This window comes from Ammospiza caudacuta, chromosome 7, assembly GCF_027887145.1.
Source record: "Ammospiza caudacuta isolate bAmmCau1 chromosome 7, bAmmCau1.pri, whole genome shotgun sequence".
Taxonomy (NCBI): Eukaryota; Metazoa; Chordata; class Aves; order Passeriformes; family Passerellidae; genus Ammospiza; species Ammospiza caudacuta.
In genome coordinates, this window is record NC_080599.1 from 18,811,151 (window position 1) to 18,833,480 (window position 22,330).

The window sequence follows — 22,330 nt, forward strand, 5'->3', positions numbered from 1 at the left end:
CCCCCTTGTAGCTGGACTCAGTACACACAAACTGTGCTGCCGGGCAGCAGGGGCATGCCGTGACATTTTGGTTTAGGTTGGTATTTGGTTGGTTGATGTCTGTGGAAATTCACAGTTCCCCATACCTGGCAAGCCCCCAGGATGCAGATTGTGTGCAGCAGTGCCTGCTGTAAGGTGTCTGCTCTGGGCTGCCACAGTGGGCAGAAATGCCGTGGGACAAGTGGAGCAGAACCTCCTCTGTCCTATCATGGCTGCACCCAGGCTTTGAGGTGACAAGCACAGAGAGCAAAGGTCTCTCTGGTGGAGCTGCAGAGAAGCACAGAAGAGCTGAGAGGGTGCCAGGCAGCCTGTGACCCAGCAGGGCTGTGCAGGGGTGATGGTGGGTGCTACCAGGGTCTCATGGAGTGTCATGCAAGTGACTCAAGAGCCACTTTTTGGCACACGCATGTGTGGGAGCCACAGATGCACAAGCCCTGCCCACCCAAACGCTGCCCACCCACAGTGTGCCACCTGCCTGTGCTCCCACAGCCACCACAGGGCTGGTCCTCTGCGGCAGGAGGGCTGGCTGGAGTGTCCTGGTGCTGCTGTGCAATTGCCAGACTGGCCCAGCAGGCTGCCAGGCCTGCAGTGCAACCCAGGGGATTATTTTTTGGTCAGACCTGGAAGCTTCACTGTCTCACCCTGTCAGTGGGTCAGGGTTCATCTCCAGGAGAACCTTGTCATGTCAAGCACTTCCATTTCAGCCCCTGTACAAGTGACAGTGACAGGGTGCTCATACCAGCAGCCATCAGGCTGCTCCTGTGCATACTCCACCCAGGAGAACAGCACACTTAAACACTGCCTGGTCTTAATATGACTTAATTGGTGTTTGCCAGGGCCTGAGTGCACTTAGACCTCAATGACCACAAAGAGCCTCACCTGGGCCCAATCCCTTTACCCGTGCCAGGAGCACTGTTGAAGCTGATTATGTGAGCTCAGTCTACAGCCCTCACTCTCTGCCTGGCTGTGGTGCCTGCTAAAGTGTGTTCTATGATTTTCTGGCTCAGTCTCGGCCCCAGCTCATTACAGAGGTTCCTTGTGGTCCCCTCCTGCCAAGGACCAGCAGCCCTCTGTGAAAAACAGGCTGCCAGTGGTGCCAGGGGAGGAAAACCAGCCTGCCTGGAGCACAGGGAGCCGTGGCCGTGGTTGGCAGAGCCAGGGCCTCTTGCTGGAGGAGGTGCAAGCAAGGCTCAGACCTGGGGCTGGGTGTATTTCTGGGCTCTGGGAAGGGGCTTGCTCTGCAGGACTCTCTCTGCAGCCTGGAATATGCTATTGATCAGGAATTGCTGTGAATGCATTGTAACCCCTCAGAAACTGAAATCCCTGTGGAGGGCAAAAGGAACTGGGAAGCTCTGGACAAGAGCTTCAGCAGGCTGCTGCTGGGGGCTGCTCACTGTTGCCCACTGAATGATCAACCCTTCAGTGCCACTGTCCTTTCCCAGTGACTCTGGGGGCCATGTGCTTGACATGTAGCCTTAGTGCAGCACTTAAATTGAGAGCAATAGGGAAGAGATTGCTTAGTGAGGCAAAGCTCTGCCTAACTCTGAGGAAAGAGCCCTGTGGGTCCCCTCCAGGCAAATGTTGTAGATGTGCAGGGTATGTTTGGACAGCAGCATGATCAGTGTATTTATAGGATACAGATACAGGGGTGATTGCAGAGAAACCTCTGCAGAGTCACAGCTACCACGTACAGCACGGGCCATTGCAGGTGCCCAGAGAGCATGCAGATTCACAGCATGAGCAGCGAGCTGCCGGCTGGGTGTGCCGAGCCCTCCCCAGGCTCTGCAGAGACTGCTTTTGGTCACCAGAGAACAGTCAGCGCAGTCCCCGCCTGGCGGCCCACGGGAGGGCAGGACAGCACCAGACATCTGAGTGCAGGCCTGGAGCCTGCAGCACCGCTCCTGGGGAAGCCTTGGCTGGACTGACGCCCCTTCAGCACCAGAATCCCGTCCTGCGTGCGCTCAGAGCGGCAGCGCAGGGCCCCCGCCGTGTGCCGAGGGCGCTCAGCGGCTCCAGAGCGCGAAGACGGCGGGCGCGGTGGCCGGGGACAGCCAGCAGTGCTCCACCACGCCGTAGAGCGCGTAGCCCAGCAGCAGCCCGAAGAGCACGTCCGTCATGTTGTGCCTGCCCAGCATGACCCGCGAGATGCTGACGATGAGGGCCCAGAGCACCACGAGCACGCGCAGCGGCACGGCCAGGACCAGGTGGCGCAGCACGAAGCGGCACACGAGGGCGGCCCTGGTGGCGTGGCCCGAGGGGAAGGAGTACTTGTCCACCGAGATGGTGACGAACATGTCCATCTTGTTGTGCGTGGGCCGCGGCCGCTTGACGAGCCCCTTCACCACGGCCACCATCAGCAGGTCCAGCAGCAGCGCTGGGAGAGACAGCGACAGGGGTTACTGAGAGCGGGACCATCAGCCAAGGGACATCGGCTGTCAAAGCTGCCTGAAGGTGACGTTCTTCCCCACAGCTGCAAGACCCAGGCAGGGAGAGCACAGCACACAGCTGCTCTTGGCATTCTGCAGCAGCAGGAGCACATCCTCAAGCTCTGCTCCTCTGCACACACCCCTCCCGCCCCAGCAGCCCCTTGGCCTGCCACAGCCTGCACCCCAGGGCTTTTCTCTCTGCAGAACCTCATCTTGCCATGACTCTGGGCCCAGTCTCCTCCTGCAACAGAGGCATGAAGTCCCCAGAGCTCCCTTGCTGGCAGTGCTGACTCTGCACTGCTGTCTGCCCTGCTGACCGGGGTCAAACCCACTGGGTGAATGATCAACCCACTCTCCTTGGGCACAGGTCAGCCAAGGGGGAATGCTCAGGGCTGGTGGCCTGCCAGGGCTCCTGGGGTCTGCCTGCTCCCTGCTGCTGGGGGAGAAGTTAACCCTGCTCTGGTTCTCAAGAGATTAATCAAGGATAAATTATGGTGACTTGCCCCTGAGGGCTAAAGGTTGTTGTCATAGAGGAGGCAAAGCACCTGTGATAAATGTTCAGACAGTATTTGGCAAGAGCAGCTTCTCATCTAGGGCAGAGGGTACTTTGCCCATCCCTGTTAGCTCAGCTTAGTACAGCACCCACAGCCAGGGCTACTTCTTGTTGTGTGAGAGACCAACTTCTGTTTGTCCTAAGACATTTCTGGACACCAAACCAAATCTTTTGGTTGCTTCAGTTAATTTCCTTTGGTTAATCATTTAAGACCAAATTTCCTTTTTGTTTTTTTTTCTCCCTGACATGTAAAACTAGATTAACTGCTTTTTCTCTTTCTACACAGGATCTGGGAATTCAGGTTGGACATGAGGGAATCCTCCTTCCCCACAGGGGTGCTGCAAGCCAGGGACAGATCCCCAGGGAGATGGGTGGCTATGCCCAGAGCACTGAGGTGCTGGGACAGCTCTCCTTGGAGCAAAGGTCAGGCTGGAGGCATCCAGTTCTGCTGTGGGGCTCCAGTTTAACCACGTGCTGCTAGATGAAAAAGATGCACAAAACTATGTTTCCCACCAAGCAAATTTCAATTCGAAATTGAAGTGTGAGATACTAATTATTTGCTACTTAATACAAGACTAACAACAGAGAGAAGGTCTGGTGTCCTAGAGCTATAACAGTTTCTAAATATGCAAAAATTAATCCTCTTAAACAGACCTAGGCTGTTCTGTGTGTGTGTATGAAACACTACAGCACGCAGGATTAAAAGTCGTGCTTCAAACCAGGTTTCCTCACCGGCTGGAACAGAACAATCCACGAAAGCCCTGCGGGCATGAAGCCAAGGGTCTGTGCGCCAGAGCAGCTTTTCAGGGGAAGGCCTGGTGTCTCAACACTGCCCCTGGAGCGTGCTGTTGTGACAGGCGTGGGGAGCCGAGCCTTCAGCCCCGAGAGCGTTTTGTAACCGTGGGAGTTTGCCAGTGCGTGGTGCCAGCTGTGCCAGGTGACTCGTGGCGCTGCCACCGCGCCCCTAAGCCGGGTGAGCCCGCACAGGCTGCTCAAAGCCAGCCGGTGCTCTCGGCTGCTGTGCTGAGCCCCGTCCCTCGGGTCGCCCTCCCCAGCCCCCCGGCTCACCGAAGAGCAGGTTGAGCAGCACTTCCCTGGCCGCGGGGCTGTCGGTGTGCCAGAGCCCGTAGACGGTGCCGAGCACCCAGGGGATGCCGTGCCCCGACACCTCGATGACCTTCATGAGCGGGCGGGCGCTGCCCCAGGCCGAGCCCTCCCCAGCGCACACCCCCAGGCGCTTGGAGGCCCACAGGTCGATGGCGAGCAGGGAGCTGAGGGCGATGCCCACGAAGGACGGGTTCAGCTTCATGCAGTCCTCCTCGGGCAGCGGGGCGGCACCGGCGGCGCCGGCGGGCTCCCGGCGGCGGGACGGGCTGTCCGGTGCGGCGGGCCCGCGCTGGCTCAGCGACAGGAACTCCAGGCGGCCGCCGCTGCCGGCGCGCCGCTCGCGGCCGCTCCGGGGGCTCGGCATGGCGACGGCGGGCGGCCTGCGGGAGGCGGGCGCCGGTCACCGGTCACCCGCTGCCAGGCCCGCTCGGAGCCCGGCATGTCCCCGTGCCCGGGGTCGCTTCCCTCTCCCGCTCCCCGCGCCCTGCCGGTTATCCCCGCCCCGCCCGGGCGCGGTGCCCCCGCCGCTCCCGGCGCGTCCCCCGGTACCGGGCGGCCCCGGCGCCGCTTCCGCTTCCTGTTCCGCTTCCGCCCGTGACGCGCGCGCCGCTCCCGCCGCGCCCCGCCCACCGGCGCGCACGTGCCCGCCGCGGCCGGCGTACGGCGGCCGGCGAGGGCCGGAAGAGACGCGGCGGCGCCTTCGCCCTGCCGGCGCCGGTGCGGGCGCCGTGCGGCGGGCGGCGATGCGCGGCGGGCGGGCGGCGGCGGGACCGGCCGCCCCCCCGGGCCCGCGGTGACGGCGGCTGGGCCGCGGCCATGGGGTGCCTGCAGAGCGTGGCCTGCAAGGCGCGGGTGCGCCGCGAGCAGATCGTGGTGTCGGACGTGTCGGCCACCATCGAGCCGGCGGCCACGGCCATCGAGGAGAGCTCGCCGGTGGTGCTGCGGTACCGCACGCCCTATTTCCGCGCCTCCGCCCGCGTCCTCATGCCGCCCATCGCCCGCCGGCACACCTGGGTGGTGGGCTGGATCCAGGCCTGCAACCACATGGAGTTCTACAACACCTACAGCGACCTGGGCGTGTGAGCACCGGGACGCGGGGGGCTCCGGGGCGCGGGATCCGGGCTGGGAACGGCACTGGGGGCTCCCCGGGAGCTGCACCCCGGCATTGGGTTCTGCACCCCGGCATTGGGAGCTGCACCCCGGCATTGGGCGCTGCACTCCCTGCATTGGGAGCTGCATCTCTGGCACTGGGAGCTGCACCCCCGGCATTGGGAGCTGCACCCCGGCATTCGGTTCTGCACCCCAGCATTGGGAGCTGCATCTCTGGCATTGGGTTCTGCACCCCGGCATTGGGAGCTGCACCCCGGCATTGGGTTCTGCACCCCAGCATTGGGAGCTGCACCCCAGCACTGGGTTTTGCACACCTGCATTGGGAGCTGCACCCCAGCATTGGGAGCTGCACCCCGGCACCGGGAGCTGCATCCCCAGCATTGGGAGCTGCACCCCGGCACCGGGAGCTGCATCCCCAGCATTGGGAGCTGCACCCCGGCACCGGGAGCTGCATCCCCAGCATTGGGAGCTGCACCCCGGCACCGGGAGCTGCATCCCCAGCATTGGGCTTTGCACCCCGGCACCGGGAGCTGCACCCTGGTACTGGGAGCTGCATCTCTGGCACCCTGTGCTGCCACCCCAGCACCCTGTGCTGCCCCTCTGCCCCACCTTTGCAGCCACACACGGGCAGCACCTTCACCCCAGCCCCACTGCCCGACCCCACAGTTGCTGCCCCTCCAGCCCCACAGCTGGTCCCACACCCTCCAGCCTGGACCTCGCCTCTCCAAGGGCTTTGTGGCCGCTGTCTCTCACCAAGCATTGTTTCTCCTTTGGCACTGGGAGTGGAGCACAGGCTGTGCTGGGGGAGTTGCCCCCTTGGCCTGTGTTACAAGAGGGAATGGTTGCAGTGCTGGGCAGAAGTAGCAGCAGGAAAACAGCTTTCCCAAGGCTGGGTGTGACTTGTGGGGATGCTGAGGGACAAGCTGTTGGCTCTCTGTCTGTGTCTTCTGCCTTTGGAAAGGGGTGATGCCAGAGGGGAGATGTCCAGAGGGGTCTGTTCTGCAGCTTGCTGTGGGCTCCTGCTGCTGGTGCCACCATTCTGTGGGTGCTGGGGAGCAGCAGGTCCTTGTGCTGCATCCTTGTGTCGCCACAGATGGGTGTGCATGGGGCATGGAGCACTTGGGGATGTTGGAGGATGGCACAAGTGTGGCCCCAGCCGCTCTGCTGCAAAGCTGCTTCCGTGTTATTGTCACAGCATGTTGGTAGCATGGCCAGCAGCAAAGACTTGGGCTGAATCCTCCCCACCAGCCATATTGCAGGGATTTCATGGTGCCAGTGGCAAGTTTAATTGTGGGATTCAATTGTTGTATGTTAAGGCATAAAAATCATAGATCTCTTGCAGGAGGAGGCTGCTGAGGGGCTGGGCCTGTGCTGTGGTCACCATGGTGCAGCTGGGGGACAGGGATGGCTGTTCTCCAGCACAGGAGCTGATTAAGGGGAGAGTGACCCCAAAGACACTCAGCAGTGGGTTTTGGCCCAGTCAGTTTAATTGCAGGTTAATTAAAATGGCATTGTGTTGGCAGAGCAAGGGCTCGAGCTGGATGTGCTCGAGGAACTGAAGCTGAATTTGTTCTCCAGGTCTGTCCCTGAGAGTTTGCTGCAGGCAGGCAGGCAGAGGGTCCCTGTGCTGCCATTTCCCTGCTCATCTTCCTCTTCCTCTTCACCAGGTCGAGCTGGGAGCTGCCCGACCTGCGGGAAGGACGAGTGAAAGCCATCAGCGACTCGGATGGGGTGAGCTACCCGTGGTACGGAAACACCACAGAAACCGTGACCCTGGTGGGCCCCACCAACAAGATCTCCAGGTTCTCGGTGAGCATGAACGACAACTTCTACCCCAGCGTGACGTGGGCCGTGCCCGTGAGCAACAGCAACGTGCCGCTGCTGACCAGGATTAAAAGGGACCAGAGCTTCACCACGTGGCTCGTGGCCATGAACACCACCACAAAGGAGAAGATCATCCTGCAGACCATCAAGTGGAGGATGCGCGTGGACATTGAGGTGGACCCCATGCAGCTGCTGGGGCAGCGGGCGCGGCTGGTGGGAAGGACTCAGCAGGAGCAGCCGCGGATCCTCAGCAGGATGGAGCCCATCCCGCCCAACGCGCTCGTCAAGCCCAACGCCAACGACGCCCAGGTGCTCATGTGGAGACCCAAGCGAGGGCAGCCCATCGTGGTGATACCTCCCAAGTAGGGCGTGCAGCCGAGCCCCTGGCTGCCCACGGACAGGGCTGCCCAGCCAAAGCTCACCTCTGGGCTCTCCTGCCTTTCTTGTTGTGCTTGGAAACGTGGCTCCTCCTCGGGCACAAGTAGAGCCTGGCTGGCACAAGGGCGCAGAAGAGGGTTTGCTGAGCTGGAGGATTTCCCGGGAAGCGGAACGGAGTGCTTACAGCTGGCACAAAGGACTCGTCTTTCCTTGTGGGGCAGCATGAGCAGCATGAGTGTGGTTGAACCGTGCCCGTGGCAGATGCTGCTTCCCATGCAGCCGGAGGGAGAAGCAGAGGCTGTTCCTGTCCCCGTGTCCCTGCCGTGTCCGTAGCTATGCATTTCAGATCCGTGATCCACCCCCGTGCCTGCCCGCCTCCCGCAGTGGGGTGGGACCGGGCGGTGCTGGGGGCGGGCCAGAGCCCGGTGCCACGGCCCGGGAGGGGTTTCTGCAGCCCGGGGGCAGCGGGACACGTTTTGCATGCGTCTGGGTGTGTTTGGAGTAGTTGTGAGTGTAGGAGATGCCATAGCTCTTTTCCGTCTTGGGGTGAGGTGTAAGGGCAGGTTAGATGTCCTTTAGTTGTGAGGTGCACTAAGTCTTTGCATCCCTCAGCCTCCCTTCTCTTTGGGGAGCAGAAGGATTGTCAGCCCAGTCCGTGTGGGAATGGGGGCAGTGCCATTCTCCCAGCCCGGGTGCTCTGGGTGTGTGGGGTGCCCAGACCAGCCCAGAGGCACCCCTGGACTCGCTTTGCTTCACTGCAGACCCCCTCCCTTGCTAGAAGTTGGGTGCTCGATCATTTTCCACGCAGATGCTGCCTCACGTGGAGGCCTCTCCCAGCCACCCATGGAGCAGGGTGGCTGCTGGCTGGGCCGCCAGTGCACGCTTTGTGGTACCTGCCCAAGCCCTGTGTGAGGCAGGGATGTGAGTGGGGGCCGTTCAGGGCAGGCCTGGGTTAGCCTGGGAAGGAGGAGCTGAATGTGCTGCCCGGGGCTGCCTCCTGCTGCTGCTGCTGTGCTCGGAGGGGTCACAGGGGGATTTATTTGCCTTCCTCCTCCCTCCTTGCTGCCTGGATGGCTGGCACTGGCTGCTCCGTGGGGCAGCACGCTGCTGTGGGATGCAGCTGGCAGTTCCCAGGATCTCGCCCTGGAGCTGCAGCAGAGGCATAAACCACGGCTGTGCTGCTGCTGCTCCGGGTGCTCTGTCACTCCTGGGCAGGTGCTTACAGCTTTTGCTGCTTTCTCTGCTGTGTCCTCCCTGGCACGAGCCCTGCAGCTCCTCCAGCTTGCAGCCCTGCCTTCCTCACACTGCAGGGAGGCTGTGCTGCCCTGGGGATGCAGGTCATTCCTGCTGGGAAGGTCCCTGTGCCATCCCGCTGGCAGTGCTGGGTGACACTTCCCTGCACCCGGGCCCTGCCAGCACAGGGGCTCCCGAGGCATCTTAGACCAAAAATCCCTGTGAAATCCCCCTGCTATTTATTGCCCTCAGTAGTGTTTGCTGCTGATCCAGTTCTTTATTTATTATTTTTCCTCTGGGAGCGTTTCCTTTGTACGCCCTGGTGCAGCAATTCCGTGTGCCGGGGCTGGTGCTCCCGCTGGGCTGGGATCCTGCTGCTTTCTGTGCCTGGGTGGGTTCTGCAGGGGGCAGGCTTGGAGGGAGACAGGGCTTTGAGCTTTGGTTTGCTGTGTTTTCTGCAGCAGTTTTCTGCAGCAGAGCTCCCACAGGGAGCTTGTGTGGGAAGATGTCCTGCTCTTGTGAGACTGTGGTTTTGTCCTGGTGTGGGACCGATGGCAGCTTGTGCCATCGCTGATGTTTTGTTTTTCAAAAAGTGTGTGTGGAGAGGGGTTAGAAACTTGAAATACAATTTTCCTGAAGGACTGGGGGAGGAGGGGTAAGTACCTTTTTGGTTTGAAGTAAGGCAGGTGTATATTTTTGACCCAGGGGGACAGAAACATCTCTGGCAGCATCAGAGCTGAAACGCCAGAGGAAGGGGCTCCCCAACAAACAGGTGGCTCCAAGGTGGCCTTTCCTGCTGGGAGAGGATGCTGTGTCCAGAGGCTGCGTGAGCCAGCTCCCCAAAACCCACGGGAAGTGGCTGCAGGCTGCTGTCAGCCCAGGGAGTGCTGTGGCACCACCGTGGCTCCCGTGCCTGGGAGAGCAGGGACGCTGCTGCAGGGATGCTGTTGGACCCAACATTGCCACCTTTTGGGATTTGCTGGCCAGGCTGAGCCTTGGCACTGAGACAGCAGTGGCTGGATTTCTGTCCATGAATGTCTGCAACATCCTGGTGCCAGGTCAGGCTCTGTGCCTGGCTGTAGCCGTGTGCCTGACGCCCCAGGGCTGCCCCAGCCTGCAGGCAGGTGTTGGCTGAGCCCTGGGGCGTGCCTGTGTTCACCTCTCCAGGCTTCTGCCAGGCTTCCATTCCTGCTCCTCTGACAGCTGCATTTGATGCACACTCGGTTTGGTGCACGGCTTGTCTTTGTGGGCATTTCCCCGTTAAAAAAGAAAGGGGGAAAAAAAAATTGCAAAAATTGTTTGCAAAGAAACACGTGCAAACAGTGTTTACAGAAACGCTCACACCTGGGTGGAGATGGAGCTCTGGGGCTGCTGGTGCTCAGGGGAAGGAGGGAAGGTGTGGGGGAGAGTTCCCATGTAGGATTCTGAGTTTGGCTCATTCCCTGTGGCTGGATGAGCACTCAGACTCCTGGGTTCACCCCCATGGGATGCTCTCCCTGTGCCCCCCTTCCCCACCAGCACCCCTTTATCTCAGGGAGGGGCAGCCCATGGAAATGCCCACCCTCCTGCTCCCTGTGCCCTGAGCGGCCCTTCCCCTCCTTCCCAGCCTCGGGTCACCTATTTATTTATCGATCTATTTATTTATTTAAGTTATTTATTGGTATTTATTGACAACTGGAAGTCGGGGTGGGGTGGGAGGGGGGCTCATTTCTGCTGCACAGTGGGGGCAGCTGGGTCTCCCCCACACCCAGCCCCTGCCTTTGGGGTGCTGCTGGGGTCCCCAGGCTCCCATCCCCTTTTGGAGAGGCAGAAGGGGAGCACACGGTGCCCTCAGGGAGGGCACCCGGTGCTGCTCCCTCCCTGCAGGGGCTCGGGGTGCTCCCTGCCCTGCCCATCCCTGTTTACTGACCCGGCCTCCTGGTGCCTCTCCCGCTGGATTTGCCCTTTCCAGCCCCTGGAGAGGGCGGGAGGAGCCAGGGTGGGTGAATGTCACTAGGGAGAACAGACCCAACCAGGTATTCTGCTGCCGCGTGGGGAAAATCAGAGAGAGAGAGAGAGAGGAAAGCTGGTTCTGCAGAGTGCCTTAAACACAAATGACTTTACCCAGTAGGGGGCTTGGACTTGTGTCTCTGGATGTTATTACCAACTCAAAAAAATGTTGCATTTCACTTCTCTGGGATTAAAAGAAAACTACTGGAGCTGTACTGGAGCCAAACCTTGTGTTTGCTTGAGTGTCTCTGGCTGGTTTGTACCTCTGGGGCCGTGGCAGCACTGGGGAGGGAGCAGGCAGGAATCCATGGAATTTTAGTGGCTGTCCCTGCTGCCTTTAAGCCCTTGGGTCTGGTGACAGAATTTGCTCCACTTTGTCCTTTCTGGTGACAGAATTTGCTCCACTTTGTCCTTTCAGGTGGCTTCTGTGCTGTCCCAGAGAGGTTCCCTGTGCTGGCCCTGCAGTGCCCTGCCCCAGGGCATGGTCTGAGCAGGCTCTTGGCACAAATCTGCCATGGGGCTGTGTCCTCACACCTCCAGAAAATTGGGCAGTTGGTTGGAAAGCTTGGAGGGGGCAGAAGTTCCTTTTTCCCTTAGGAAAGCAGATCAAAGTGAGGGAGCAGCGAGAAGCCCAGGAGTTGGTGCAGCCCAGCCATGGGAACTAGGAAAGCTGCCCAGCTTGTTAAAGCTGAAAAGCTACATTGAAAAAAGATGTTTCCCTTTTGAAATTGTAGCTTCCCTCTCCCCTTTCTTGCAGAGTGGAAGAGTGAGAACAAAAGTCAGCCCAGGGACCAACTGTTCCTATCTTCCAGTCAAAATAATATATGGGAATAATAAGGAGTTTCATAATGAAGGTTCATTTAAAAGCCATTTGGGGAAATACACCAATATTCACTGCATAGCTCCTGAAGGCAATTAGAAATTAATAAACCTATTTTTGGGGGGGGAGAGGGGTAATGAAAGAGGGTTGTGTGTGCTGCCTGAGGTTTGGTCTGGAGGGGGATCTCACTGCCTTTGGTGCTTTGCTCACCTTGAACATCAAACCCACCAGTCCCCACTTGCTGGGGGGGTATGTTTGTGCCCAAGTGATCTGATTTCTTTAACAGCTGCTCCTTTTGAGCATTGCTGGCTGTGCTGGGCACTCAGGGGTGCTGGCAGCCACCCTATGGGCTATTAGTGAGCAGCTTTCTCTCCTGCTGATAAATTAAAACACTGCTCATCTCTTGACAAATCCCTGAGAAGGAGGTGTGGGAGAGCAGGAGTTTGCACGGCTCCTGTCGTGCTGCTCATGCCCCAGGAGCAGGGAAGGACCTGCCCTGTAGCCAAGGACAAGGCTCAGGGACATGCCTTGTCTGAGAGCCTGTGCCCTGGGACAAGCTGTCCCTCCAAAACTCCTTCCTTGCAGAGCAAGAACAAGGGCAGTCTGTGCTGCCTGGGCACAAATCCCAGCTGGTGCCCGCAGGGAATGCAGCAAACTTGTGGAAAAGACAAGGGACACTGCAGGTAGTACTGAAGGTCAGTTTATTTGCTTAATTCCCTCTCCCACAAAACCTGGAAACCATCACCTTCCAGCAAGAGACAAGAAAGCATTAAGAGGTGAAAGATTTAGCTCTGCAGCTCCTCCCCTACTCCTGGAGCACAGGTTAGATGGCTGCTCTGAAAGGCACGCAGCAGCTTGGAGCCCCCAGAGCTCCTGGCCCAGCAGGACACCCCTCCTCAGCACACCTCGGGGCTGGCACCAGACGGGGGGGGACAGCACAGCAGGAGCCCTGCAGTGCCTGCTGGGGACCAGCCAGGGCTGGGCTGAGGCAGGGAAACACCCAGGGCTTGGTTCTGAGGGATGGGCTGGAGGGACAGGAGGGCTGGTTCTGGGCTGGGCTGAGGCAGGAGAACACCCAGGGCTTGGTTCTGAGGGATGGGCTGGAGGGACAGGAGGGCTGGTTCTGGGCTGGGCTGAGGCAGGAGAACACCCAGGGCTTGGTTTTGGGGGGATAGAAATGGAGGGACAGGAGGGCTGGTTCTGGGCTGGTTCAGGGCTGGTTCTGGGCTGATTCAGGAGGGCTGGTTCTGGGCTGGTTAGGGCTGGTTCTGAGCTGATTCAGGAGGGTTGGTTCTGGGCTGGTTCAGGGCTGATTCAGGAGGGTTGGTTCTGGGCTGCTTAGGGCTGGCACAGGGCTGGTTGAGGGCTAATTCTGAGCTGGTTCTGAGCTGATTCAGGAGGGCTGGTTCAGGGCTAATTCTGAGCTGGTTCTGAGCTGATTCAGGAGGGTTGGTTCTGGGCTGGTTCTGGGCTGATTCAGGAGGGTTGGTTCAGGGATGGTTCTGAGCTGGTTCTGGGCTGGCTCAGGAGGGTTGGTTCTGGGCTGGTGCTGAGCTGGTTCAGTGCTGCCATGCAGCAGCAGAGTGCCAGGACGAGGCCATGGGTGGTGCGGTGTCAGAGGGGCAGGAGCTGGGCTCAGGAAGGCTCTGGCATCCCAGCAGGACAGACAGACAGACAGACAGGCAGCCAGCCCTCACTCTGGCTGCGGGGTGTAGCGCAGGTACTTCTTGCCCGAGGGCAGCTCCTTGGTGAAGACCCCTTTGGGGAAGAGCTTCTTGGCCTCCTCGTCGGGTAAGGTGGGCACCACCATGACGCTGTCACCGGGCTGGGGGCACATGGGGACAAACAGGGACAGTCAGGAGCTGGCAGGGCCGGGCACAGGTGGCACTGCCCCCCTGTGAGAGCACGTCCCATGCCTGGAGCCAGCAGTGAGGGCAGGGTGGGGGAGATGCCCAAAGGGAGAGATGTGCCACCTGCCAGCCCTGCCAATGGCATTCCCAGGGGAACAGGGAGTAAGGAGGGCAGAGTTTGAGCCTCTCTGTGATGCTGGATGGAGCACAGCTTGCCCATTCCTACAGTTCAGGTACCCCTGGGCAGGTGCTGCTGGCTGCCCCTTGAATTCCAAGCCCTTGGGGAAAGATCTGCTTTGCTGGGAGGTGGCTGAGCCAGCCCAGCCCACTGGGATTTTATGCTGCAGCAAACAGGAGCCTGCAGAGGCCAGGCTGCTCCAGCTGCTGCTTCCCCCAGCCTGTGTGCCCCTCCAAGGGGGGCTGGCTGACACTTCCATGCCTGTTCCCAGTGCCCTGCTCCTCACCTTCCAGTCCACGGGGGTAGCGACCTTCTTGTAGGCTGTGAGCTGCAGGGAGTCCACCACTCTCAGGATCTCATCAAAGTTTCTCCCAGTGGTGGCTGGGTACAGGATAGAGAGCTTCAGCTTCTTGTCAGGGCCAAAAACGAACACCTGAGCACAGGGAGACAGTGTCAGGGGCTGGGCACGTTTGTGTGGCTGCTCTGCTGGATCTGCTCAGCCCTGATGCTCCTTCCTTTCCTGGGAGATGCTGAGTTGGGACAGGGGAGATGCCATGGAGCAGCTGATGCCCAGGGAATGGGCTTTTGCTCTGGGAGCCCCTGTGTCCAACACCAGCTCGTTTTGCTGCCTGTGCCCTTCTAGTGCAAGCACGGGAGGGGAAAGGCAAAGCCCAGCAGATCCAGCACTGACAGAAATGAGTTTGGGACAGGCATGACTAGAATTGGTAGATCACCATGACAGAACCCAAGGGAGCCAGCCCAGCTGCTGGGGGTGGCCATGCCCATGCAGGGGAGCTGCCCCAGGCTCAGGGCAGGCTGGCAGCCGTGGCTCTGTGCTCTGGGACAGGCAGCACTCACCACACGGGCCGTCAGGGGCATGCCGTCCTTGTCCTGCTCGTCCGGGTCCAGCATGCCCAGCTGCACAGCCAGCTCCCGGTTCTTGTCAGCGATGATGGGGAAGGGCAGCTTCTCTGCAGGCTGCTCCCCGTTGTAGGCATTGATGTCCTGCAGGGACACAGCCGTGGCATGTCCCATGAGTTGCCAGAAAGCGGGTGACAAACCAGAAACCTTTGTGCCTCCTTGTTCCGGAGGTCGTTCTCAGGCTGTCTGTGCTCACAGCCCGGGCAGCAGGGCATGGAGCAATAGGGAATTCCTGTTAGTGACACACAGAGAGCTTGAACTGAGAACTGTGCCCTCTTCCAGCTCCCTCCTGCACTGCTGACAGGTGTGTTGGTGTCACAGCTGGACTGACTGTGCTCCTAAGGAATTGTTTCTCTGGTGGCAGAGCAAACCAGCTGATAAAGAAAGGCCCAACACTGCACAGGTCTTGCGCAAGGCACCAATTCCATCCCATGAGTCACTCACAGCTTATTTAACTCAAGGCTCTCAAAAAAAATCCACTGGAAGCCTGAGAGCAGGTGCTGGGGCACTGCTCACTCCTTTCTGAACCACACCTGGCACAGAAGAGAAAACCATCCCCCTCCACAGCCCTGGAGGCTCTGCCTTGTGAACATGGTTCATGAGGTTGTACTGATCCAAACTGGACCTGCTTCACAAACACACACACAAAAAATGTATTTTGAGCATCTCTACACTTGGTCTGGACTCACCTGGGGTTGGCAGTGCCACCCTCACAGTCCCAGGGAGCCCCAGCAGTGCTCAGGGCAGCACAGGCAGGGCACTGCCAGCATCTGAGCAAGCAGAACTCAAGGCTCCTGCCCCAGGACAGGGCAGCCTGTTCCTTCCACCCTTTTCATGCTACAAAGAGCTACAAGCAGTGCTGCTGTGAGCCTCCCTCGCAGGGCTGTGCTGCATTATCAGCTCAGCTGATAGCTCAGTGTACAAACCCCCCCCTGCCCTCCCCAGGCTCTGAGTGTGGGGAGCAGGCTGGGCCCTGCACACAGGGAACCCAGGGAGGGCAGGTTGGAAATGCTGCCCCTTGGCACTGCTCAGAGCACACCAACAGCAGCAAGAGCAGGCCCTGCACCCTCCCCATGGCTGCTGGTGCTGACAAAAGGGGCTGTAACCCTGCCCCAGCTGCTCAGGATGCTGCAAGCAGGCCAAGTGCTGCACACGTGGCCAAAGGTTTCCTATCCAGCTCTGCTCTTTGCCTGTTTTCTCCCCAGGCCTTTCTGTGTCAGCACAGCTCTGCAGAAAGGGGCCACTGCTCTCAGCTGGGCTGTGGCCAGGCCTGCCTTGCAAGGGAGCAGGGAATTGGTGCTGCTGTCCTGCAAACCTGCCCTGGCACAGCAGAGCAGGGAAGGAGGGCAGAGCTGAGGAGAAATGCAGCTGAACGCTCCACAGAGTCACAGGAGGCTGCAGATGGACACCAGCAAATGAGAGCCACCCCCTCCTCTCTTTAGAGCAGGGCTGGAGGATGAGCAGTTTCTGAGAGGTATTGTGTGAATCCTAAGAAGTGTAACTCGTTCCAAAATGCACGTAATTTCCTGGCCTGGGGAGAACACAGCCTCACAAGCCACACTGTGCTGCAATAAAACACCCATGACTCCCTCCCCTAATCACTGATTGTCTTTCCAGAGTCCAAGCTGAAACCAGACATCACAGGAGGGGCTGATTCACCAGTGAGTCACCACGGTGCAGGTATCCCTGGCCAGAGAGAGCACTGAAAGCTCTGACAGCACAGCTCAGGGGGCTCAGGCATTCCCCCAGCCCTTGCAGAAGCACAACCTCCTGCCTGGGGAGCTGGGATCAATCCCTGGCTGGGCCAGAGCCCCCAGCCCTGGAGCAAGGCTCTGTTCTGTGCCCAAGGATGGCCAAGAACAGCTGGAAAGCACACAGGGACTCCTGGCTGCATCTGGCCCCACCTTCCCAGGCAGATCCGGTCTGAAACCTGGCAGCAGAGAAGTTTCTTTGTCGTTTCCTGCAGGAGTTCAGCCTCCCCTCTTTCCCCCTTGCAGGCTGTGCCCCAGCTAAAAGCAGCTTCATCCAGGCAGGGAGCAGAGTTGTGTTTGGGAATGCTGCACACAAGGGCTCTGCCCAAAATTCACTCCTGGTCTCAATCCAGTGGCACACAGGCTGCATGGAACACTCCAGCCTCGTCCTCACCAGCTGGATCTTGGGCCCTGGAGGATTTTCAGCTGTTTCTGTCTCACAGGTGCTGAGCTGACACTTCCAAACCTCTGGCTCCAAGGCTTCTCCCAGCCTCACCACAGCTTCACTCGCTGCCCCTCCGTGGTTCTTCTGGAAGGTTTTCCTGCTCTGCCTCCCCCCAGCCAGCATCAAGGCTGTTCTGCAGCTTCTCCTGCTCTCACCTGAGCTTGTGCCTTGTGAATAATTCCATGGCATCAGCAGAGTCAGCTCGTTGTTCATCTCTTTTTCAGATCACCCGAGTCTGCTGAACCCCACACATCCCTGCAGGATGAAAGAGCTCAGCACTTCCCTCCTTGACACAAATCCCTGCTTTCCTGCAAGAAAGAGCCTGCCCTTCACAGAGCTGACTTGTGGAAAAGCTGCTTGCAAATTCAAAGGCTTTGCAGAAGTCAGCAACACCCTAACACCTCAGCTTTGGCCAAGCAGATGAGTCTCCCTCACAAAAGCACAACACAAATGTTCTGTTCTGGCTAATGACATGTTGTTTGCTAATTTGTCTGCTGGTTTCAGCCAGTTTGAGCAGCACAGAAACCTCATTTACTGGGATTTGTACACTGCTTTTCCCAGGCCCTTCTGGGGCTTGCTGGGGCATTGGCCATGCACCACTCAGGTACAAAGGCTGATTTAAGCAACCAGGCAATTAGCTAATTTCTAAAGCCAGTCAGTCACGAAATAATGTCCAACCGAGTGTAGAAATTTCTCACCTTTGATGCCTCTTATTGCAAGCACCTCTCACTCCTGGAAAATACGTGAGAACATTCCCAATTTTAAGAGCTAAGGGGGTGGCAGGTAACTCACCCAAGGATTTTACACTCTGGCCATTTCTGTCTGAAACAGATTTTACACTCTGGCCATTTCTGTCTAGACCCCTGCCACCTCTAGCCCTGGAACCATTCTCCCTGGTAGCACACACAGGCTGCCTTTGAAGTTTTCCTTAAGTTCCTTGCAAGGTCCTTCACTGAGTTATTCCACTCCCATCTCTTTTTAATACTGCCTCATGTTCATTTTACACTTAACATTCTCCTATTTGTGATTTTACAGTTAACATGTCTCAGTTTGTTTTCTCCTCCCTGTCCCAGCACAAACTGTAATTTTCTCCTCACTTCTGATGCCTCTTTTCCTTTCCTGTTTTATTACAGAGCTTCCTGGGGTCTGTGGGTAAGCTGCCTTCCTCTGAGGTTCTGGCCTCACCTCCACACATTTTAACCTTTTCAGTAGTGGTGGGACAGCAGTACTATTGCTTTCCTCTTGTATTGATGCCTCAGGTTTGAGCTTTTATATTTTTCAGGTTCTGTGCTGCTTTAGTGTGTGGGTCTGGGCTCCATATCAGGGGATGGTGAGCTCTGTGCACAGAGCAGGGAGACAAAAAAATTCCTGCTCCAGCTGGGTACCAAGGACAAATGATCCAAATCTCAGGCCTAAGAGCACAAACAACGTGGGCTGGAGAGAGAAAAACAAGAAGGATGGGACTGCATGGGCTGGAGCTGGAATTGGACAATTAACTCCAATATGCAAATGGAGCAGAACCTATAAAAGTGAGAGACCCTGTGAGCAGTCGTGCATTTTGTGACCATTTTGGTTCATCTTGGGTGCAGCCCTGGCTGGGCTCTTGTGCTGCCCAAGGTGGACCCATTGAGGCCTTTAACAAATCCCTGCTTTATTCTTTAACTCTGTCCAGCCTCTGTTCTAGCTCAGCCTTCCCACGGCATCACCATCAAAGTGCAAAGAGCACCCTGGACTTGGTGGGGTGCTCCGTGACGATGGAGAAGACCTTCCCCACTCCTGCTCTGCATTTCAGCACCGCCACGCTTTGGGATGTGACACTTGGGACCTCCAAGCCTGCATGGGCATTTTCTGCAGCCCCTGAGCCCCCCCAGAGGCCGTACCTTGCACCAGGAGAGGTGGTCCTGCACGCTGTCGATGGAGAGCGCGATCATCTTCACGTTGCGCTTGCTGAACTCGGGTGCCAGCTTGGCCGCCCGGCCCAGCTCCGTGGTGCACACCGGGGTGAAGTCCCGCGGGTGGGAGAACAGGATGCCCCACCTGCAACGGCACGGAGGCAGCTCTGAAGGGCACCCATGGCTCTGGTTTGTGCTGCAAGAGCCTGCATGAGGGATGTGGGACTCCAGGGGCTCTCCAAAATGCAGTTTATTACATCCAAGAGGTTACAGCAGAACAGGGTGGTGGGTGACAGAGCTGTGCCCACAGCTGTCAGCTCCTGCTGCAGGCAGGTCTGGAGACCCTTAGTTTAGGTTACATTGCATTATAGACTTTTCTTTGCTGAGCATCTTAATACAGTAGAACCAATCTATACCTTAACTATTATCTGTAGCCTATCATAACTGCTATAATTACCATATTCATGTTACTGTTCTCCAATCACTAAAAGTTAGTACATTACAGTTTAAGCTAGAAGTTGGTTTTCAGTTTTCTTGCAGTGGGAAATTCTGAGGCCTTTTTTCTGCTTGCAACATTGGCAGTCCTGTCTGCCTGTGCTTTCTGCTTGGTAAAAACATCTTCTTGTTTGGGGTGGGTTTATCCTTTGCTCTGAGCCATAAAAACCCCTTCTAACTAACACACCCTTTGCCTCCTTGGTTAGCCAGTAAGGCTGGCTCAGCAATTCTTTTCTTCTATATCAAAACTTGCTTCCACCTCTACTCTTTCTTCATATTCTACATTCAAAAATCTTTCTGCTAAACCTATCTGTCTCACATATCTGTGAGACTTTCTTGTCAAACTTTCATCGTTCCCAACACTGTGCAGAGTGGAGTGCAGGAACAGCTCGACTCTGATAAGGAATTCCTGGAGTGCAGGAAAAGCTGGTGGAGTGCAGGAACAGCTCGTCTCTCTGATAAGGAATTCCTGCCCGGCAACTCTTCCATCCCTATCACCAGAAACTTCCATGAGATAAGCCCTGCTCTGGGAAACTCCCTGCACCTCGCTTCCCACTCTGCCTCCACGATCCTGCAGGAGACGCCGGAGCAGCCCCTGGCGCTTCCCAGGGATGTGGACACGGTGCTGTGTGAGGAAGTTTGGGGGAGCCAGGTGTACAGGGCAGCCCAGAGACCCCACGAGACAGGGGGTGCCTGGCCAGGTTATTGCAGAGCTGGTCACTGATTCACGAGCTGGCCACTACCCCTGCACCTCCCCTCCACGCACACAAACGTGCATCGTGCAGCACAAAATAATGGGACAGGACCAAGCCTAAACCCAGCTGCTGCTGTGAGCTGCACTCCATTAAAAGGTAAGAATTAATCAATAGCAGGGGAGGCCAGAAGTTAACAACATCACATCGTGGCTCCTGTTGCACTGACACAGCCACCTCAGCTTGGCAGTGATGGATTTTGAGTCTTCAGAGCAGCAAACACTAATCCTGCACCTCCCAGGTAAGGCAAACAGTGCGCAAGAAAGGCAGCAATGCAGCCCAGCAGGACGAGCTGGAGCAAAAAGGCTTTCGGGACTTCCCAGGGGGTAAAGCAAAGCCACCCCCAGCACTCCAAATTCCCTGCCAGAGACACCTTCCACCATTTCTCAGCTCAAACCACACAGATCTTGCTGCACCGATCTTCACGGGCCTCCAGCAGCATGACAGGAGGGGAAAGCCATGTCTGAAAGCCTTGGGAATGCAGCTGGAGGGATGAAATGAGGGTTCCTGCAGCTCTGCCAGGGCCGTGTGACTACCACGGGTCAGCAGCAGGAATTATTGGTGTGCAGCTGCCTGGCCACGGTGCCAGGAGGCTGCTCGGACAATGCCCGCGCTCCGTGAGGGAACAGCGGCAAGCAGGAGGGCAGAGCTGCGTGTGCCAGGCTGGAACAGCCATTTCCAGAGGGGCTGAGGCTCTCGGGGCTCTCACTGCCCTCTGCCCAGGCTCACAGTGCCCACAGCAGCGCCTGATCTGAGCCTGCCAAGCGCTGCCGGGAGCGGGGCCCGGAGGGGCCGTGCCTGAGCCGGGAATGGGGCAGCCGGCTCTGAGGGAACGGTGCCCGGGGCAGCGGGGCCTTTGTCACCCTGGCCCTCCCAGGACACCGAGCTGTCCCCTTTGTCACCTGGGCGCTCCCGGGACACCGAGCTGTCCCCTTGGTCACCTGGGCACTCCCGGGACACCGAGCTGTCCCCTTGGTCACCCTAGCACTCCCGTGGCACCGGGCTGTCCCCTTCGTCACCTGGGCACTCCCGGGACACCGAGCTGTCCCCTTTGTCACCTTGGCACTCCCGTGGCACCGGGCTGTCCCCTTTGTCACCTGGGCGCTCCCGGGACACCGGGCTGTCCCCTTGGTCACCTTGGCAATACTGGGACACCGAGCTGTCCCCTTTGTCACTCTGGCACTCCCGGGACACCGAGCTGTCCCCTTGGTCACCCTAGCACTCCCGTGGCACCGGGCTGTCCCCTTGGTCACCTGGGCACTCCCAGGACACCGGGCTGTCCCCTTTGTCACCTTGGCACTCCCGTGGCACCGGGCTGTCCCCTTGGTCACCTGGGCACTCCCAGGACACCGAGCTGTCCCCTTGGTCACCCTAGCACTCCCGTGGCACCGGGCTGTCCCCTTTGCCACTCTGGCACTCCCGGGACACCGAGCTGTCCCCTTTGTCACCTTGGCACTCCCGGGACACCGAGCTGTCCCCTTGGTCACCTGGGTACTCCCGTGGCACCGGGCTGTCCCCTTGGTCACCTGGGCACTCCCGGGACACCGAGCTGTCCCCTTTGTCACTCTGGCACTCCCGGGACACCGAGCTGTCCCCTTTGTCACTCTGGCACTCCCAGGACACCGAGCTGTCCCCTTTGTCACCTTGGCACTCCCGGGACACCGGGCTGTCCCCTTTGTCACTCTGGCACTCCCGGGACACCGAGCTGTCCCCTTGGTCACCCTAGCACTCCCGTGGCACTGGGCTGTCCCCTTGGTCACCTTGGCACTCCCGTGGCACCGGGCTGTCCCCTTGGTCACCTGGGCACTCCCGGGACACCGAGCTGTCCCCTTGGTCACCCTAGCACTCCCGTGGCACCGGGCTGTCCCCTTTGTCACTCTGGCACTCCCGGGACACCGAGCTGTCCCCTTTGTCATCTTGGCACTCCCGGGACACCGAGCTGTCCCCTTGGTCACCTGGGTACTCCCGTGGCACCGGGCTGTCCCCTTGGTCACCTGGGCACTCCCGGGACACCGAGCTGTCCCCTTTGTCACCTTGGCACTCCCGGGACACCGGGCTGTCCCCAGCGCCGCTCTGGCCAGCCGGGCTTTGCCCCTTCTCTGTCCTCCGGAGCTCGGCTCGCCCTCCGGGGACGATGGGGACGGGATTCAGCCCACCGGGAATCCCGCCGTGTCCGGCCCCCCGGTCCCACGAGGAAAAGCCACGTTTTGGAGCGAGCCCCCGGAACCGTGTGACACGGGGCTCAGCGTGCGGGAGGAATGAATGGAGGAACGCGGTGAGCGGCCCCGCTCCGTGCCGCCTCCCCGGGATCCCCGGGATCCCCGGCGGCGCCGACATCCCATCCCACCCCCGCTCCCGGTGTATCCCCAAGCGCTCACGAGTCTCCCAGGAAGTCGTGGAAGCGGATGCGACCCTGCGTGGTGTCCGCCTCGAAGTTAGGCGCCTCATCCCCCAGCAGCAGCCCCGGCATGGCTGCAGCTCCCGATGCAATTCCCGGTGCAGTTCCCGGTGCTGCTCCCGGTGCTGCTCCCGCAGCCGCCGCCGCCCGCTCTGCGCCTGCGCGCCGC

The 22,330-nt window shown here is 58.9% G+C and overlaps 3 protein-coding genes across 3 annotated transcripts; 1 reads left to right on the forward strand and 2 right to left on the reverse strand.

The window, feature by feature from the left end:
- Nucleotides 1-1,688: 1,688 nt before the first annotated feature.
- On the reverse strand, nucleotides 1,689-4,580 carry PLPP6 (phospholipid phosphatase 6). Its single transcript, XM_058808804.1, has 2 exons — nucleotides 4,087-4,580; nucleotides 1,689-2,413 (listed from the first exon to the last, which is right to left on the reverse strand). Exons 1-2 carry the CDS (start codon nucleotides 4,487-4,489, stop codon nucleotides 2,043-2,045), a joined length of 774 nt encoding a protein of 257 aa, XP_058664787.1. The 5' UTR covers nucleotides 4,490-4,580; the 3' UTR covers nucleotides 1,689-2,042.
- A 361-nt stretch (nucleotides 4,581-4,941) lies between these two features.
- On the forward strand, nucleotides 4,942-7,811 carry FAM78B (family with sequence similarity 78 member B). Its single transcript, XM_058808928.1, has 2 exons — nucleotides 4,942-5,204; nucleotides 6,903-7,811. Exons 1-2 carry the CDS (start codon nucleotides 4,942-4,944, stop codon nucleotides 7,423-7,425), a joined length of 786 nt encoding a protein of 261 aa, XP_058664911.1. The 3' UTR covers nucleotides 7,426-7,811.
- Nucleotides 7,812-12,705: 4,894 nt separating this feature from the next.
- On the reverse strand, nucleotides 12,706-22,328 carry PRDX6 (peroxiredoxin 6). The gene is made up of 5 exons (XM_058808508.1): nucleotides 22,142-22,328; nucleotides 18,505-18,661; nucleotides 14,366-14,512; nucleotides 13,794-13,940; nucleotides 12,706-13,304 (listed from the first exon to the last, which is right to left on the reverse strand). Exons 1-5 carry the CDS (start codon nucleotides 22,231-22,233, stop codon nucleotides 13,173-13,175), a joined length of 675 nt encoding a protein of 224 aa, XP_058664491.1. The 5' UTR covers nucleotides 22,234-22,328; the 3' UTR covers nucleotides 12,706-13,172.
- Nucleotides 22,329-22,330: the final 2 nt, after the last annotated feature.

Bases quoted from the DNA above. Each gene is read 5' to 3' on its own strand.
- PRDX6 (XM_058808508.1), bottom strand. From the start codon at position 22,233: ATGCCGGGGCTGCTGCTGGGGGATGAGGCGCCTAACTTCGAGGCGGAC. The intron at 18,662-22,141 runs GTGAGCGCTTGG...GTGCCGTTGCAG, and splicing joins CACGACTTCCTGGGAGACTC to GTGGGGCATCCTGTTCTCCC. The intron at 13,305-13,793 runs GTGAGGAGCAGG...ATGTGCCCCCAG, and splicing joins CTACCCCCGTGGACTGGAAG to CCCGGTGACAGCGTCATGGT.
- FAM78B (XM_058808928.1), top strand. From the start codon at position 4,942: ATGGGGTGCCTGCAGAGCGTGGCCTGCAAGGCGCGGGTGCGCCGCGAG. The intron at 5,205-6,902 runs GTGAGCACCGGG...CCTCTTCACCAG, and splicing joins ACCTACAGCGACCTGGGCGT to GTCGAGCTGGGAGCTGCCCG.
- PLPP6 (XM_058808804.1), bottom strand. From the start codon at position 4,489: ATGCCGAGCCCCCGGAGCGGCCGCGAGCGGCGCGCCGGCAGCGGCGGC. The intron at 2,414-4,086 runs GTGAGCCGGGGG...TGTCTCTCCCAG, and splicing joins GCTGCTCAACCTGCTCTTCG to CGCTGCTGCTGGACCTGCTG.